General features: G+C 36.2%; 1 protein-coding gene across 1 annotated transcript in view; it reads right to left on the bottom strand.

Moving 5' to 3' along the window:
* Positions 1-19151, bottom strand: part of LOC108708959 (AF4/FMR2 family member 3) — a 126994-nt gene extending 107843 nt beyond the window's left edge. Inside the window, exons 1-2 of the mRNA XM_041584216.1 lie at positions 19035-19151; positions 14641-15325 (exon numbers count right to left, since the gene is read on the bottom strand). Coding sequence (XP_041440150.1) covers positions 14641-15093 — 453 coding nt within the window. The 5' untranslated portion in view covers positions 15094-15325; positions 19035-19151. The remainder of the gene's footprint in view (positions 1-14640; positions 15326-19034) is intronic.
* Positions 19152-19952: the final 801 nt, after the last annotated feature.

Raw genomic sequence — 19952 nt, 5'->3', positions numbered from 1 at the left:
CATGCAAAATAATTTGCCATTTTATCTGCAAATATATATCAATAATGATGATGTTACAGAGACTGTCAGTCGCAGCCAGTCAAAGCTATGTGTATCGCTCTCAGAATGAGCAAACTTATAATGAGCAATCTTATAATACTGTATACAGAATACCAGATGCAAATATAAATGGGAGAGATAGTGTTACTAAAACCACCTATAATAAATGGATGTTTAAATACATATACCTAATGCGGTAGTGCTTAGTTCCTATAGTCTAATATTTGGTTGTTGGTAACCCTAGTTGCAGAAGTATGTGTCTTAGCAGTACAACACTCATGATCAGCATAAGTTTACATTTGGTATTGTTATGCAAATGTTTATATCTTAAGTCATCCAGCGTTTACCCCAAATGGAGCTCAGAAGTCATTGCAGAGATATGGCTGTGACAATTAATTGTATTTCACCTGTAATTTCTATACCTGCTTGGCCTTGTATCTCCCTTGACCTGCATCTTCTTAATGACATGTAATAGGTATCGCAGTTCACATATTAACTCTGGCCACACCAGCTAGAGCGGTAGAACATCAAAATAAAAAATCTGATGGTTTCTACACATTACTGAACCAGGGCAAACTGTTTCTGTGTTTCTACATGACTCATTTTGTGCACTGTTGTTTTAATCAGCCCAGTAAAGTCATTTGTGCCAACTAGATGGATTATTATTAACAGGACCTCAAAGAAAGTGAGCAAATTGGAAGATATTTCAGCTCATTCAGTATTGTTTAAAGGTTTGCCTAATATCCTAATGCAAGACTTGGCAACTGAAGCGTGGCTGAGTAAATTGGGCAATACAACACAAATGGCACCGATGCAAACAGCTGTTATGATAATTACAAACAGATTTCCTTCACTGACATGTTCGGCAATTTGTCTCAAGTTAAATAAATACACAGATGTGCTGCATTATCATATTGAAATTGTGCTCTGTGTAGCAGAAGAAAACAGCCACAGTTTCTTCCCATATGAATATTTGAAGCACAGCCTCTATACAAAGATGGAAGTCACCTAAAGAATATGTTAATGCAGTGCCTGCCTATATAAATGATGAGCATAGATAATATAAGGAATACAACGAGGGCAGGACTCACCTGAAGGAAATAGAAATATAGAACCTATATAGTTCAATGAAGTTTTGAAGGAACTCAAGTTACTGGTTTGTCTATTGCACATTGGATGGAGACCTTGCATACAACAAACAAGACTATAACGCTAAAGTGCATTACGACCATATTACTGAGGTGTATATTACTGAGGGTGTAATGTTGACTAAACAGACCACACCAAACAGAAGAACTAACAACCCCCAATATGAAAACACCACAGTTTAGCCAACTTTTTCCAATATCCAGGTTATCAATGAAATATACATTTAACAGAAAAAAATAACCCAGCCATTCTCACAGATAAGCACCTTATTTCATACCCAATTAAATGTGGGTTCCAGAAAAAATAATTTCTAAAAGTCTTTATTTATACAGCTTAAGAAGGTCACTTTAGCCCATTTCAAGCTAAACCCGAAGTGACATACAAGAACTCATGAATTTAGGTAGGAATTCACTTATTATCCAAGGATATATTCATATAAGGAGGGAAGAAATGGCTAATCTGCTTACTCTAATTTCTGTGTCTAAGTTCAATCATATTTCTGCTTACAGCAGTGGCTGCTAAATTTGTCAGAATAATTATATATGAGCACTCTAGAATGGCTGCGAATGCATTATGATGACAGAAAGTTAAAGGGATTCTGTCATGATTTTTATGATGTAGTTTTTATTTCTAAATTACACTGTTTACACTGAAAATAATTCACTCTACAATATAAAATATCATTCCTGAACCAGCTAGTGTATTCTTTTTTAGTTGTAACATTGGTGTGTAGGCAGCCATCTCAGGTCATTGTGCCTGGTCATGTGCTTTCAGAAAGAGCCAGCACTTTAAGATGGAACTGTTTTCTGCCAGGCTGTTGCTACTCAACGTAATGGAATGTGTCGTAGTGGGATCTGGATTCTACTGGTCTTAGATATACCAGTTAGCTGTTATCTTGTGTTAGGGAGCTGTCATCTGGTTACCTTCCTATTGTTCTGTTGTCAGGCTGCTGGGGGGGGGTAATATCAATCCAACTTGCAGTACAGCAGTAAAAAGTGACTGAAGTTTATCAGAGCACAGGTCACATGACTGGGGAAACAAAATAAGACTGTATATTTTGTGGATACAGATGCTGGCAGAACTCCTGCCAGGTCCCTCTCTCCCTCTTCTTTTTTAGTCTCAGACCAGGACCTCTCAGGCAGCAAACCAGACGAGGATTGGAATCAAACCACATTCAGGTGCAACTTCGACCCCAGAGAGACAATCCATGAGAATCCAGAGACGATCGAGGCGAGGAGGACATAGGGCGAAAAAATCCAGGATCAACTTCAACATTTACGAGTCATAAGAAACTGAATCGCTGGTGACCGAAATGGAGCAAGTGGGAACCATCCAAGGAGATCATGGGGTAAATCGGGACATACACAGTCATGTAATTAACTTATCCACATATGAAATAAGTCAGAATGAACTAAGACTCTTGTCACGAGGTTTAAATTATGTACCGAAGAGCCATTGCAATGTATTCTCTACAGTCTAAGATCTTAACAAATTTATTAGATTGCTTACTTTGAAGAGACATTTTTTGGCATCTCCGTCAAATGATCTCGAATGTGAAGACTCTCTGAGAGATGATTATGATATTACTACTAATGAGACTGATGCTGAGGATTCACTGTCTTTGCATACCTGTGTTTTTTAAATTTAATGAATTATGTACTCTGCATGTATTACAGGATATACAGAGAGAAGGTGATATATCAAATAGTCCCGAAAAAAGAAAGTGATTAACACAGGTTTTAAGAATAAATCCATGTATTATCCAGTGCAGTCAAAAAGTCACTATAAAGAATTATTTCATAAATTAGTACAGAGTGACTTGGAATCGTTATCTACTACACAAAGAAAACGGAAGGGAGGTAATCTTGCCCATGGGGAGTCCATGGCACTCACCTCTCTAAGCCGGAATAAAGATATTGTCATTAAGAGTGCGGACAAGGGTGGAGCGGTGGTTGTCATGGACTCCCTGGCTTATGAAAAAGATATTATGAGACTCTAGATGCTGATACGTATACTAAGTTACATTCTGACCCGACTGATAGAGTTAGTAACGAACTGAGAGATCTAGTAGATAGTGGTTATGAAAAAGGAGTTCTCAATAAGTCTGAATGTGATTTTTTGAACTGTAACAATTCGGTGATCCCTATCTTTCATATCCCTCCCAAGGTTCACAAATCGCTAGTAGAAGTGAAGGGTCGCCCCATCTTGGTCAGTATTGGGTCACTGAATGAAAGTCTCTCCAAGTATGTTGATACTACTACTACTACTGATCCCTCTTGTGAAGACATTACCTACATATTTGAGAGACTCGACAATATGTATCAACAAATTTGAAGGAATACCATGGAGACCCACATACATCTGGTTCTCCATGGATGTCACGACCCTTTACTCCTCCATTGAACATGACCTTGGGTTACAGTCTATTGATTTTTGGCTCACAAACGAGAAATGTTTCCCAGGATCTCAAAATGAATTTCTAATACAATCTATAGAGTTTTTGTTGCACTCCAATTATTTTTAATTTGGTGGTTTGCTCCCACTTACGCCAACCTCTTCATGGGGTGGTGGGAGAGGCTCCATGTTTTTGGAGATACAAACCCACACCGCAAGTATTTTGATTTGTTTTTACTGCTACATCAATGACTGTATTGGGATCTGGGATGGAAACGAGGAGAGTCTGTGATCCTTTGTTGAGTATTGTAATGAGACGGTTTCGGGGATACGTTTCATATTTGAGACACATAGTGATAGGTTCTCCTTTTTGGACATTATGTTCTCAATAAGACAGGGTAGGATTGAAACCTGTCTATTTCGTAAACCCATTACATGGAACGCATTGTTGCACACCCAGAGTGTACACCCTGGCTCCTGTTTGAGAGACATCCCTGTGGGTCAATTTATGCTCCACTTGGGATGCCTTCAGGAGAAGGCTGTTTTTTAGACTGTGGCTATGATACTAAAGATATTAAGTCAGCTTATGACCAAGCGTTCTGTAGGAACAGATCAGACCTTTTGAAATACAACTCCAAAAAGAAATCCAATCTAAAGCGTTTTGAGTGCAAACACAAATCTCAACCCCGTTTAGTACTGTGTACACTAAAGATGGCCACTACATACAACACAGTTTTTGTAGGCATTTTAGCATCCTATTACAGGATCTGATACTCAAAAATAGGTTGGAATCGTCCCCATCCTTTGTTTTCTGTAAAGGGAAACCTTTGGCATCATGGCTGTCTTCAAAGCAAAAAGAAGAGTACAACCCCAGTGTGGCTTAGATTCAAATGCACTTTGTTGCTAGTCTCCCCTAGCTTTACAAGCACATATACAGGTAAACAATATACTAACAAACAATATTTTAATTGTTTATCAAAAAGGGTTATTGATTTAGCTACCTGCATCTGTGGGGCCCAATATGTGGGCAAGACCACAAGATGTGCAGGAGTTAGATTTTTGGAGCACATGTCAGCAGCTGAAAGAGGGGATGCTAGATCTTCTATCGCTAAAAATATAATTGAGAAACATGATGGTACCCCTAATATCGCCTTCCAGATAATATATATACTCCTAAATGTCATATACAGAGAGGAGACATTATCTAAAATGGAAGCGTTTTGGATATATCATGTTAAAATTATAGAAAACTATGGGGGCTTAAATACAGAATGGGAACTTGCATGTTTCTTTTAAAGATCCCTCTTATTATTTAAATACCATGGTGATGTGTTTATAATGAACTCTCTCTTATATGTATTTTCTTCTAATGTATATATTATATATTTATGATTTTCTAATTAATATTATTCGGTCTAATGAATCTCTCTAATGAATTCTTCTAATGAATATGTTTCTAATGTTCTTTTCCTAAATCTGTTTTTCTTTATTGGAGCTTTGTAGAGGATTTAGTTTAATGATCTTGCTTTACTCATTAATGTATCTGGTCTCCTTTTTCTGTTCCCCTCCTTTTTTTGGTTTCACGTGAATTTTATATTATAGGGACTGTGAAGTATCCTTGTTAATTGATCATTAGATACAATGCTTGAAGTGGTCTAATTTGTATACATCTTACCGCACATAGAGCTGGGTGAGGATTTATCCTAGATAAATTGTTCAGGTGTTAATGTTTTTATGGGATGTGGCTTTGTTTATTTTAAATGGTAACGTGAACATACTTATACACTGCTTTTGAGAAAGTGGCTGTGACCACGAAACGCGTCAAGCATGTAGATAATGGTTGCTTCATGTTTTTTAATATTCTTTAATAAGAAACTGCTACCCCCCTTTATTTAAACAAAACCAAGATTGATTGCCAATGTATCACAATATATTGAAACTGCCCAACTACATCAAAGTCATCCCTGATCTGGCTAGCCTTACACTCACTGTAGTTGTAGCTACCATCAGGCCCGGATTTGTGGAGAGGCCACCAAGGCCCGGGCCTAGGGCAGCAGGATTTTAGGGGGCGGCATGCTGCCCAACCACACCCACATTGGTTCAGAAACACTGGGGAGGCACAGGAGATACGATAGTTTTTAAAATTTCCTGTACGCCAATCCCCATTGCTCTGGTCCCAATGATGAAAATCTGATTAAATAAAAGGGAGTGGACGGGGCGACAAACAGCGGGCCTAGGGGCGCCTGCTATGTAAATCCGACCCTGGCTACCATCATTCTGTTAGGTGATCTCTGTAGTGTCTGGTGATCTCTGTAGTGTCCAACAAAAAGGACAACATTAAAAAAACATGTTGCAGCTAAAACCCCATATATAACTTGAAAATGAAAAAGGATTAATCCACAATAGGGTTTGTGTTTAAAACACTTCTGTTTTACTCATTTTTAACCGAAGTTAAAAGCATCCACTCTGATCTTAACAGAACAAGTATATGAATTCAGATAAATTGGTAATTAATATCAACAGCCTGAACACATTAAATAAATGTGCTGATGGTTTCAGAGATAATTGAGTATTAGGTCACTTGGAAGTAAATTACAGAAAATATACTTTGGACCCATCTCTTCCCAGACAGGCTGGTGCCTGGTTTAATTTGAAGGTTATCTATTCCCATACAAAGGTAACCAAGAGCGACAAGGAATAGGATATCTACCTTTCTACTCTCTTTCTTTAAAATTGCTTTTAAACAGTTACAGTGCTAAGGCTACAACCTCCGTCTCTGAGCTGTAAAGTGTCAGAATATAAAGCAAGTGTTTTGCAAATGTCGCTGTACTCTTGCACTGTAGTTTAATCAATGTTAATTAAATGTGTGATGCTTAAAACCAAGATGAATCACTAATCTAATGTGCTGTAAGACAAAATTAGGAAAGGACTGATCCTTATAACTCTCCCTATAAGTTATTACACTCAGGGTAATGAATTAATGACAGCCAACAGCCATCAGCTAGGAAGTGAAGTAGGAAAATACGACAAGACAGATTCAGTATGGAGGAATGAGGTTTTTTTCATCATGTTACAAGCAAAAGATCAGTTGAAATTCATTTCTTAAACCAATATTTAAGAAATAATTCCAAACCTTTTTTCATGATGTTAATCAAGCAAAATAAACTTCACGTACACAATATAACTTATTTAAATGTTGTTTCTTTTAGTCTTGGACTTCACATTCAAATCAAGCAGGCAGCTGCAATTTTGTGGAAACTGTTATTAAGGTTAGCTTTGCATCACGCGAAAATCTTGTTTGTGCACCAGAATGGGGGACCTGACATCCCTGCCCAAGCACTGGCCACAGAATTAAATGGTGAGGAGGGAGGGAGAATGCGGAGAGTAAAGGGACATCCTGGAAGTGAAGAATGGAAAATGAAAGTATTTGCCTTTCCCGCCTCTATGTCTAAGGCATAGAGGAGAGGCAAACAATATATGATTGACAGGTGAGACTTTTGTATGAGTTTATAATAGTTATGGGTGTTTTAATTAAAAAAAAGAATATGTTCCATATTTAATTTGAAAAGGACTTTTATATACAGTTTTTTTTGTGGGGGTAACATGTCCCCATTCAGATATACTGTATAAGACTTTTTCTCTAAAATAACCGACCCTAACATTTGCAAGCAACATTCTATGAAGAGCTGAGACCTTTGCATTATTACATTTTCTTTGGTGCCTAATTAAATGCTGCGTAAGTATTTAACCAATGCAAAGTTGTGGAAAAGAAGTAGCATTAATCATCATTAAAAAAAATTCCTACTGATCCAAGCACAATTTTCCTACAAATTAAATTATATTTAATTGGTCCACTTTTTAACCATAAATTAAAAAATGAATATAAAATCAAATAAGGAAAAGGTACAAAACTTAAATCTAGTGGAATCAGTAACATTGGACCTCCACTATGTGCACATGAGTACTGACCTTATTATGATCTGTCCTTGAATGCAACATCATGGACCTTTTATTTGACAATAGTGTGACTACTTTCTGCAGTAGAACTGCCTGTCAGCCTTCAGTAAGTGGAGTTCATGTGCTCAGCTTTTCATATATGACATGTGCAGTGCACAATTATAGCACTACATACAATAATTCAGTATGATAAGAGTTAGATAAAGATGTATATGCAAATGAAACAGTTGGATAGAGGTAGAGATGAGGTGCATGAAAGTTAAAAATAGAGAAATAAAAGTTAGAGATAAATGGGGGAATGTAATAAAAGTTGGTAACGGAAAAATGAAAAGTTATGCCTTTGCGTGAACAAATTTTGCTTTGTGCAAATTTAATATAGCTTTTGCGAACCTGGAAACTGTTTAGCGACCACTTCCGACAGTGGAAGACCATTTGCGAATTTTATAGTTTGCGCCAAAGGGCTGTCAATGTTATGTCATTATGTTTGCTCCAAAAGATTACGACACCTTCAAGCACTTCTTAAGAGTGCACAATTAAAATTCCCAATGCGCAATTAAAATTCGCAATGCAATAACAGTTTAAGGAAAAATATTACATTGTGAGATGTGGATTTTTATTCTAATTGGTGCGTTGCTCTTTGCGACTTTTATTACATTCCTCCGATAGAGATAACAATATTTTATACAGCTGCAATTGCACAGCTTGGAATCCAGTTTCATCAAATGAATTCAATTTATGAGAGTTTGAAAGGCAATATTAGGTACTAGAAAATGGATATTAGGGTTGAATGAATATTATGGTTAAATTCAGTTGCAGATAAAGATTAACTTGTGCCTTGGGCTGTACTCTAGGCAATTATCCCAAACCCTGGTTAGCCAACCAACTCAACTCCAAATGTTTTTCCATAATCACAAGATTCTCTCCATTGAAGCATGAAGCAATATGGGAAGGGAATAGAGAAGTCATCTTTAAACCCATTCCCTATACACTGCATCACACTGAGACACACTCCTGTGATAAACAGATCACCCTCCACTAAGTGCTACAATATATGGTGTATATGACAGGACTAGACACAGACTATATGAGACTGTTACATTCACCTGAAGGTCATGGACATGCCCCCCAATTACATCTCTAAATAGATGTAGAGTTGTTGTGTATTGTTACAAAAGTGGTGTGTTTGCCTTCTTTGATATTATTAAAAGAGGACAACTGGTTTGGCTTCAATCTGAGTAACCCAGTTAACCTGAATGCATGAATGAACTATAGGAGACACAACAAGTCTATAGCTAGCAAAAGGGGTGTGTCGTGATATCACTCCATTTAGCACATGAATATGAAATGTGGAATGTAGTTCCGGAGGACTAGGAAGTGAGGGAGTAAAGCAGGCTGAACAGATTTGTGTGCTGATTGCAAAACTCATTAAGCCAAAATACAGGGTGTTTCTTGCTACTCCCAGGGCATGGGCCTGTGTGGGACCAATCTATATTATATTTAGTCCCTAGGCAGTAGTGTCACATGCCATATATTGGCAGCAAATATCAGTTTTTATACCATCAGCTTCCAGAGGAGTTTATGAAATATCTTATTACTAGTTACTTGCTAGAGGTTATCCATAGCAAGTCCATAGCAATAGCAGCAAATTCCCAAACAAGCAGACATCAGAACCAATGTAGAAAGGTAACAAACACAGCTTGTTATCCAGGAATGCACAAACCAGACAGTGTAAGTATGGATCAAAGATATAAATCACTCCAACTGGGCTAGTGCTCAGTCTTTAATGCATTATATTTCACAATAAAGACATTGCATTAGTTGCAGTAGAATAAAACTTATTTATGACACACGAATTATGCCAGAGAACTTATGTTTGTTAAGGTCACAGATAAAATGTCTGCAACACAAGAGTAACCAAATACCAAAACCCCCTTTAAATTGATTGTTCACCTTCCAAACAATTTTTTCAGTTCAGCTGTTTTCAGATTTTTCACCATAAACAAATACTTTTTTCAATTGCTTAGCATCTTTTACTTTTTTACCGCTTTCCTAAAATGTAAGTTTAAAGTTTATTGTACGTGTCTCGTTTATTGTAGCGTTTGAGTCTGGCAGCTCAGTGATCCATTTCTAGCTACATTTAGTTGATACAATTACTTAATACATTTCTCAGCAGTATCTGTGGAATATTAGCAACTATTGTATCAATTTTAACAGTTGCCTTTAATGAACTCAGGGATTCTGTTCAGCAGGGACAAAGATAACCAACGTATCAACTAAATGTATCAATTTAGAATTGCGACCCCTTAACTGAGCTGCTTTAGAAGGTGAAAAATGAAACTTTACACTTCAATATTAGAATAAAGGTAACAAATGGAAAATAGAAGGTAATTAGAAAAAGTCTTTATTTCTGATGAACAATCTGAAACCAACTGAGTTGGAAAAAGTGTTTGAAGGTGAACAATCCCTTTAATTTTTACACATATAAAACCATTATGTTTTGATTCTTTTCTTATATTCTCCTGGACAGCCATGAAATGCATTTGTCCCTGCATGGGCTTGTGCTCTACTGTATTTGCCACTGAATTCTACATGCCTAGTTTAGCATAGTACCCTCTACTATTGAGTTTAATAAATAGGGAATTAGCTTTATTTAATTTCGTTTGAAATTCATATAAAATAATGTGTTTCTTCCCAATCCATTTTAATAATTAATTTAATCAACATATGCATTGTTTTATGAATTGATTTTTAAACTTAAGACAACAAAATAATTCTTATTTTATTTTAATTTATTTGTACAACAGTATCATTTATGTAACATTTTTAACGAAGGATACTCATGCAGTCCACAGCATTAAAATGTTACATCTTTGCAGACACATGAATATAAAAAAGTCTGTACAGAGTTAAAATTCAGAGTTCTGGAAAGTAACACGTCTTCATTAGCAATAACTTTCACTTACAGAATGAATAGAATACTGGTTAACAGTGGAATTATTGTTCTCCCGAAAGCTGATCTGTGCTGCCTTAAATAGTGGCCACTTCAGCTAATGAGGGATATCTTTTGTCTTATCCAGTAGTTCTCTGTCCATCCTCCTTGTAAGTTTACCTGTCCTTAGGCTTTAGTATGCTTGATAAAAATGCATTGTGCAAGTGAATTGTGTGCCTATTTCTTTCGATGCAACTGCGCTGCATCTAAAGGGTGGGAGCTACCACCTGAGGGGTAGTTTATTTACGACCAAGCACAGTTGCACTCTTGCATTGTCTCCACAGTCAGCTGTGTGTTAAACCCACGTCTCTATAATTGCACTCAGGGCACTCAGTCTTTCCTGCTTCCTGTTCTGAATCGATTGCTACTGTGTCTATTGATGCAGGGGAACCCTTGGTCTACCTCCTCCTCCAGATCAGGTGGTAGCTCCACCTTTTCCCTTTGTGCCCTGCATCAATAGTTCAGTTCTGTCTAAAGAGTCAGCGCACATGTTCCTTGTGCCCTGAACACTGAAACCGACGCCAACATAACTTTAGTGCAATGGCAACCGGCACAACATAATTGCCCAGTGCCCCCAAGTGACCGCAATAACACAGGAATTCTGGGAAAAAATGCTGCATCATGGGAAAAACATGGCAATTGAACTCTAAATGCACTTTGCTCACTGCACTTGCAGATGTAAATGACCCCTTTAGTCTGGAGGTTGCGGTAACTCCAAGAGTAGGAGAATACTGTTTGTAATGTAGCAGCACCGGAAAGCCACAAGACGGGTAGCCCTGATGAGATGCAGAACTATAGACAATAGATAAATACACATTGTTCTTTGTAAGTATGCACTTTACAGGTAAAGCATCTGACCAATGGGCCAACTTTCAGACTGAAGTCCAGAGGGAGTGCCCTGTCTGCCTTACCTTAAACCCACACATTTTGTCAGGTAGTGGAAAGACTTATAAGGCATCAAAAACAAAGGACTCACCTTTGAGCTATTTAACTGGAGCTATTTTTCAGTACGATGTCTGACATGAATAATAGTGTCAGATTTTCTACTTACACCCTTTTACCGAGTTCTGGCACTGTAATTGCCCAGTGCCAACAATTTATTTTCATCTAACTGTGCCTTAAAAGCATTGTAAAATATGAACGCTGTCCCGTCATTTCCATTTCATTTTAAAAGGTTTTACAGAATAATTTCCTTTATTAGTAGTCTTTCTGAATCAAACAACCATCGTCTTACTGAATAAATTGCAGTGTTAAGACTGACACAGACTTTTTAAACAGTCTACTCATGTTTAGTGTAAAGTGCATATAAAAATGAAGAGAAAAGTAAAATAACAATAGAAAAAAGAGGGTTGTCCGTGCTGGACCAAATGGCGGATGGTGTGCAGAGTGGACATTTTTTGTACCATGGCAATTGGTCGTTTAGTTGGACAGGTTAAAGGATTTATATTGGCTACCAATAACATCTCTGCCTATCTGACAATATCAATGAGTGACTGTCTCTACTATTTGTCGGACAAGGGAAAAGAAATGTTTTTGAAAAATGGAGCTCTCAGAGAATTAACAGATACAGGTATGGGACCTGTTATCCAGAATGCTCGAGACCTGGGGTTTTCCGTATAAGGGATTTGTCCGTAATTTGGATCTTCATACCTTAATAGAAAATCATTAATTAAACCCAATAGGCTTGTTTTTGAATCCATTAAGGAATCATTATATCTTAGTTGGGATCAAGTACATGGTACTGTTTCATAAATACAGAGAAAAAGGAAATCATTTTTTAAAATGTGAATTATTTGATTATAATGGCGTCTATGGGAGACGACCATTCTGTAATTCGGAGAGACAACAAGCTTTTCTAAAAAATATGGCCAACAAATACTGTACAGTATATGCCAAACAAGCCTGCTAACTTTTCAGCAGGTTTTAATAGCACTAAGGAAAAAAAGTGGATTATAAACTAGTTACGTTCTTATAAAACATTCCATACAATATTGGACGGATGGATAGCAGTGAGCTGTTGGATTAATGATATTCCCTAACCCATCCTTGTCTTGCCCTTTCTAGTAAACTCTACACCTTTTGGCTTGTGGCGAGAAGAGCACTTAGAAGGTAATTCATTACTGCAGTAACTCAATGTTCTATCATCTTTTTCTTTTAAATAAGTCTAATATATCTATAGGAGGTAATGCTTTAATTTTAAGAGAAAGCACTGCTTCCATGGAATAGACTCACATAGAAGTTTAATTAATTGCAGATGGTGTTCAGCACACTTGCAAGTGGAAAAGAAAAAAGTTCACAATTAGTGATGGGCGAATTTATTCGCCAGGCGCGAATTTGCGGCGAATTTGCGCGATTCGCCGCCAGCGAATAAATTCGCGAAACTCCCGCGAAAATTTGCGGAAAAAATTCGCCGGCGTCAAAATTTTTTTCCGAAAAACGGACGCCGGCGTCAAAACGGGCGCCGGCGTCGTCAAAAACGGGCGCCGGCGTCAAAAACTAGACGCCGGCGCCGTTTCGCGAATTTTTCGCCGTTTCGCGCAAATTCGCCCATCACTATTCACAATCAGATTCAATAATCACGTTGCTTTTCTACTGCTCCTCGGTGCTTGTTACATTCCAACAAATATGGCAATTACTTTCAAGTAAACTCTATGCGGCAGATTTATCTACGGTCAAAGTGAATTTTCGGATATAAAAAATTCTAAAATCTTAGCTATTTTTTTGTGTACTTCAACTAAGGAATAATCTAATAAAAATTAGGAAATTCGAATATAGAAATTTATCATGTACTGTCTCTTTAAAAATTTGACTTTGACCATTCGCCAACTAAAACCTGCTGAATTGCTGTTTTAGCCTATGGGGGACCTCCTAGAACCTATTTGGAGTCAATTGGTGGACTTTGAAAAGTTTTTTTGGGGATTTTGGGATTAGAATTCCATCTAATGCACTATTACTTTGATTCGTACGATTGGAATTCAGACCTATTCAGCCAAAAAAAAACAAACTTCGACTTAATTTCGATTGGTCTTTTTGAATTTGAATTTCGAAGTTTTTCAAATTCAAAATTCGACCCTTGATAAATATGCCCCTAAGCATACAGCAAATCACCCCAATGCAATGTCATTGCTTGCCTATGATAAAATTTGATTAAACAAGCTAGAAAAATTAACTACAAAATATCCCTCACCCTTGTTTTAAAAGGGGGGGGGTTGTTATCTTTTAGTTAATTACAAGCAGCTGTTCAATTGGCCTTCATTTTTAATTTTTTTTTATAGTTTGTAATAGTTTACCTTTTCCTTCTCTCTTCAGCTTTCAAATGGAGGTCGCTGACCCCATCTAAAAAAACAGAGGCTCTGTATAGCTACAAATGTATTGTTAGTGCTGCTTTTTATTACTCATCTTTCTATTCAGGCCTTCTCTTATTCTTCAGTCTCGTATTCAAATCAATGCATGGTTGCTAGAGTTATTTGGACCCTAGCATCAATATTGCTGACTGAAATTGCAAACTGGAGAGCTGCTGAATAAAAAGGTAAATAACTCAAAAACCACAAATAATAAAAATGATAACCAATTGCAAATGATCTCCAAATATCTCTCTCTAAATCAGAGTAAATTAATTTGAAGTCAACAGCCACTTAAAAACATAAAAGCCAAAGTTAGTTTAGTTTACTTTTTAACATTTCTGGTCACGATGCAGTAATTGAAGTCCAAATTGTCTTCATGCCAATGAGAACATCCAGAAAGTTGCATAGATCAAATAAACCCCATGCAACCACTGATGTGGCTTAGTGGCCAATAAGAGATGGTATGAAACCAATGGGTGCGTGTGAAATAAAAAAAAAGATAAAATTCTCTAGGTTTAGCTCAAGCAAGAATTCACCTGAAATTAACATCATATCTTGTAAAGGCAGATACTATAATAATATGCTATTATCAATATCAGTGGGATCAGTGTTATATTTCATTACCGAGAAAACTCTATATAACATTTAACAGTTATAAAGCTCTGACCTGTATTATAAATCGTATACACTAAAAAATATCCAGTGCAACTCATGTTAGACATTGCAACACAGTATACACAGAATTTTGTATATGCAATCTGTACTTACCTCTTCCTGGTTCAGATCAGAGCATGAATCTTTTTCATCAGACTTCATCTTATCAGTTTTATGGCAGACTTCTCTACACAAAGGAAGATGGATGTTCACTTCTGTAGAAGATTTTAGCTTTGGTGACTCATCTGTTGCCTGTTCTTGGCCATCCATTGGGCGCACATATGCAGTAGGCTTTTGTTGAATTGCATTCAGCTTGGTGGCAGAAAAGTTCTGAATACAAGGGGTATGTTGTCTCTTGTGTGAACTGGTCTTATTCAGATTTTGTGGAGGGTCATTAGATGAGGATGGTGGTAATACAGGTTGTAACAAGCAGTTTTTCTTTTTTTGCATAACATGTGTCTGGTGCCCACCTATACAGTCTTTTGTAGCAGAACCAACCATTTTCTGATTAGATGTTTTTACTTGTTGCTTGAGTGCAAATGAATGGCCTGGCTCCTGCCAGTTCATGATGGCTATTATGCCCAACTGCACAGGTGGACTGATGCCCGTTCCAACATAAGGGTCGTTTATATACTGTATATAGTTTTTGTTGAAAATGTTCCTTTGCTGTGTCAGTTTTTGGAACACCAACAAGGTAACTCTGTTTAGACTGATCAGTCAAAAAGTCCTTCATTTCATCGTAGTTTCCAAGAGTACTGTTGCTATGGCTTGACAGCTTATCTTCTTCTTCATTTCTTGTCTAATTAATGATAAATAAACAATGTTTGAGTACCATCAAAATAAGAAATCAATAAAAAAAAGCATTTTACAACCGCAAAAAAAAAATAAACAAAAGTCTGTATTTCTAAGTTATACTTTAAGTTAAATATAATATATAATTTTTTTATGGATGTACAAAGAAAAGCTGATAAAACACTTCAGTAATTTACTGACACCCTGGATGTAAGTGTAAGAACATTAGGAGATGTAAAAAGAACTTTTGTCCAGGTTTTGGTTGGACCTGAGATGGTTGTCAGACATATAAATGAGCACCAGAACCTTATGCTGTTACAATAAATCCTTATTGCTAGCAAAACATTCCTTTTGGTTTTTTAATGATTAGTAGTAGGAAACATTTAAGCCTACGCTACTTTGTGAAAAGCATTGATAAATACAATTTATCTCTTAAGGTAATAAGATTTACAAAAGAAAATACGAGACAGTAAGATTGTGTTTTCAATACTTAGGGGCAGATTTATCAAGGGTCGAATTTCGAAGTACAAAAAACTTCGAAATTTGACCATCGAATTAAAAAACTTGGAATTGGAATATCGAATTCGAAGTTTTTTCAGCAAATTTGGCAATCCTGCGATCGAATAAAAATCACTCGATCGAACGATTAAATTGTTCGAATCAAACGATTCGAACAATTTTAGCATACGATTGAAGATTTTTATTCGATGTGTAAAGACTTAGAAAAATGTTGTAGAAGGTCCCCATAGGCTTACATAGCACTTCGTCAAGTTTAATTTGGCAAAGTATTGAAGTCGAAGGTTTTTTTAAAGAGACAGTACTTCGATTATCGAATGGTCGAATATTCAAACGATTTTTACTTCGAATTGAAGTCGAAGTAAATTCGAAGTCGTAGTATCCTATTCGATGGTTGAAGTATCCAAAAAATTACTTCGAATTTCAAATTTCTTTAGTTCGAAAATTCCCTCAAATTCACTTCGACCCTTAGTAAATCTGACCCTTAGAGTAAATAGGAAAACAAGTCAGCACTAATTTCTACTTTATTAGACAGGATAGTGGGCACTCAGACATCTTTCATATGTAACTTAAACAATAATAGCTCAGCAAATCCTTCTGTGTACTTTGTGTTTTCATTATTATACTAAGAGTTAATATTGAAATGGTGCAAAGTTAGGAATTAATGGTAAGCTGCATGAAGATTTTAGTAATATGAAAACACGTTGATCCTAGGTGAAACCAGGCTGTTATTTACATTGTAATATTCACTACATCATTTTTTTCTCCTTTTATTCAATTGAAATATTTACAACATAGATTGTCTTGTTAAAACAGAAGACTTATTTTCAGTGTCACAAAAACCTATTATTTAGGTTTATTTAGGATTTATTTAGGGTGATCATTATGGGCAATTGTCTTTTTTTAACGTTTTTTTTTCTCTATCAATAATATTCTGCTTAAATAAATATTCAGACCACTCCTCACACCTGGTAGACAAGCTAATTCTTTGCAATATTGGTAGGTCATTTGTGCCTATTTTCTGGAATCAGAGCTAATGTTACAACAATCTTCACAGAAATAAACTGCCCTACCAAGTATCATAGTTTAAACATTTATTCAAGTGAAGTGCATAGGTCAGAGTATCTCTAATACAGGGGTTTCAAAACTGGGGCTCGCCCATCTTGTTATTGCATTTTTGAAATACTTCTCACAGAATTTAGACACTGTGATAAAGTAACCCCTAATCAGGCAGCAATCTATTGAATCTAGGGTTTAAGCACCTGAGCTTGTAGATAGGAAATATACTGTATGCACAATCCACAGAGCATCCACTTAACACCACATAAAGAACTACATTAGCTGAGAAACTCTTCTTGCTCTGTCTCTACTGAACGCATGATATATCTTTACTTGTTTTATAGGGAAATATGGTCACTGGGTCTTTGCTAATTTCCTTTGTGTCATACAGAGGCAGTAATATTATGGAACCCAGGTAAACTGAAAGAGCTGTCAGTGATTTTCATAGATTACTGTTTGTAAACTTATATAATATACTGCTTATCCAACATATATGAATGATTGTGCAGTCTGTATTTATCAGTTGTATCTAAATGGTATATTATATAAACAGCAGAACAAGGATACAAGGACACTTTTATAGTCAATACAGCTATGACATGTTACAGTGTATTGAAATTGCTTCCTACCCGGGTTCCTCTATAAAAACATTTAATATAATTACAAATTTTAATATTTACAATAAAATACATAGGAGTACCACCCAGTAATAACAAAAGTTTCAGCTGAAAAAATATATAATTACTATTTTCCTGTTTGAGATGTGAGGCATGACTACAATATGTTTTTATTGTTGATTATAGTAAATTCAAACTTGATTTTTTTGTAATGCCATGCATGCAAAAATCATATGGGGTCTCCCAATTTTAGTTAAGGGATTATTGAATTGAAGAGTGGCACAGCTACAGTCATATTCTTTGCATAGCTCTGTGGGCAGCAAACGTTTATAAGCAACAATACAGCAGATAAGAGAGTGGTTCCATTTCAATTCAACAGTAAATAATAGGTGTTACATGGAGGAGGCTGTTAGACAAGTAATGGAATAACAAGAAATGACATGCACAGAACTGATTTTTACTTTGTTTATCTACCTGATTTATGCAATATCAGTAAAAATGGGAAACATCAGCACACAAATATAAGTTTCATTTCAAAGGTTCAGGCAAACAACAGATTTATCAAGTCATGGGGGCACATTAACTTAGCTCGAGTGAAGGTTTAGAATAAAAAATACTTAAGTATTTTTTTGGCTACTTCGACCATCGAATTGGCTACTTTGACCTTCGACTACAACTTCGAATCGAAAGATTCGAAGTAAAAATCGTTCGACTATTCGACCATTCGATTGTCGAAGTGCTTTCTCTTTAAAAAAAAAACTTCGACCACCTACTTTGCCACCTAAAACCTACCGAGCAGCAATGTTAGCCTATGGGGAAGGTCCCCATCGGCTTTCCTAGCTTTTTTTGATGGAAGGAAAATCATTCGATCGATGGATTAAAATCCTTCGAATCGTTCAATTAGAAGGATTTAATCGTTCAATCGAAGGAAATGCGGTAAATCATTTGACTTCGATATTCAAAGTCAAAGGATTTTACTTCGACGGTCGAATATCGAGGGTTAAATAAAAAATAGTTTTGGCTGATGGTGCAAATGGGAGGTTGTGGTGTTTTGACCACTGCATTATTTCCCCTTGTTGAAAATGCAGTGCATAAACACTATGACCTGCTAAAGTCAGCAACCCCACACACGTACCATCAGCCATGATAATGCTACTTTTCCTGATATAATGTAATGTATTAACAGATATTTTAGAAAAGAAGAGAGAGATCAATTTATATTTTTGATCTTAGTTTCAAAGAATGTGACTGAAGGTCAAAGGAACAGTAGTGGTTAAAAAATAGCAATCATAATAATATAACAAATGCTCCATAGAGAAAAGTTAATTAAAGAAAACTGTCATTCTAGGAACTGTCCATTTCCCAAAGTGCTGAAGTCTTCATTCTGTCATAATCCTTCTGTCACAACCCTGCATCTGCTCCAGGAGATTGACACTTGTTTAGCAAAGAGTATACTAATTAACTCTACAAATGCTTGCCATGTGTGTGCAGCTATGCATTTGCTGTAATACAACTTAGTTTTACCTTATAGGGTTGACTGAAGAGGGAGTAATTTGTAGAAAAAATACCCTCACTTTGCCATACTTCTTGAGTACTTCTTTCAGATTCCTTTGTTTGAAGTACATTTTTATCTTGGTCATATCCACTGTCAGAAAGAAAGCAGAAAAGTAGGTAACAATCTCACAACCTAGTATAGTAAAACAAAATCCAGTGCTACAATCTAGGGAATGAAGACAGATGGCAAAGATATTAAGAACACGAATCTGATTAATGCCATCACTGGCAGTAAGGGCAAATTGTGGTCTGAATGTTCCTGTATTTTCCTAGCACATAGAACAGATAATTGAATTTTTTTCAGGAACAAAATAAAAAATCATTAGACAGGATCAGCATGTTCTGAACCTCCCTGTTAGAGAAGCAGAATAGAAAAAAAACCAGTCATTTAGAGATTACAGTTCAATCAAAGTGCTAGTAGAATCTCTGAACCTCTCTGATTTGCAGTGGTATGGTATCTCTGACTGCTGTGTAAAATGTCTAATTTTTAAAAGCAAAGTCTTTTTAGGATCTTCAAAAATGTCATCCCTACTTAGATTAAAATATCAAAAACAAATAATTATCAAATTAAACATTACATTTGAATCTATTCTGTTACAGTACATATAATATTAAATATATCGTTATCAAAATAATCATATTTAAGATGACAGGATTGTAAGAGTAAGTGTAATTATAAACAGTTGTTTAAATATGTTTTGTTGGTAGTGAATCCTTATATCCATTCCCTAAAGTGCTGTAAAACTATGTGCAAAGCTGATTTTATTTTTACAGCTGTACTTTGTATTCTGATGATCTCTGTTAATCATCCAAAGTCATCAAACGGCTCCCTAATCAATCCCTTCCCCTCACTGATTTGACATAAGCGCACCTCCTGAACATGAAAAA

The sequence above is a fragment of the Xenopus laevis genome, chromosome 2S (assembly GCF_017654675.1).
Source record: "Xenopus laevis strain J_2021 chromosome 2S, Xenopus_laevis_v10.1, whole genome shotgun sequence".
Lineage (NCBI taxonomy): Eukaryota > Metazoa > Chordata > Amphibia > Anura > Pipidae > Xenopus > Xenopus laevis.
The sequence above is the reverse complement of the archived record's forward strand: the minus strand, read 5'-3'. Positions and strand labels throughout refer to the sequence as shown.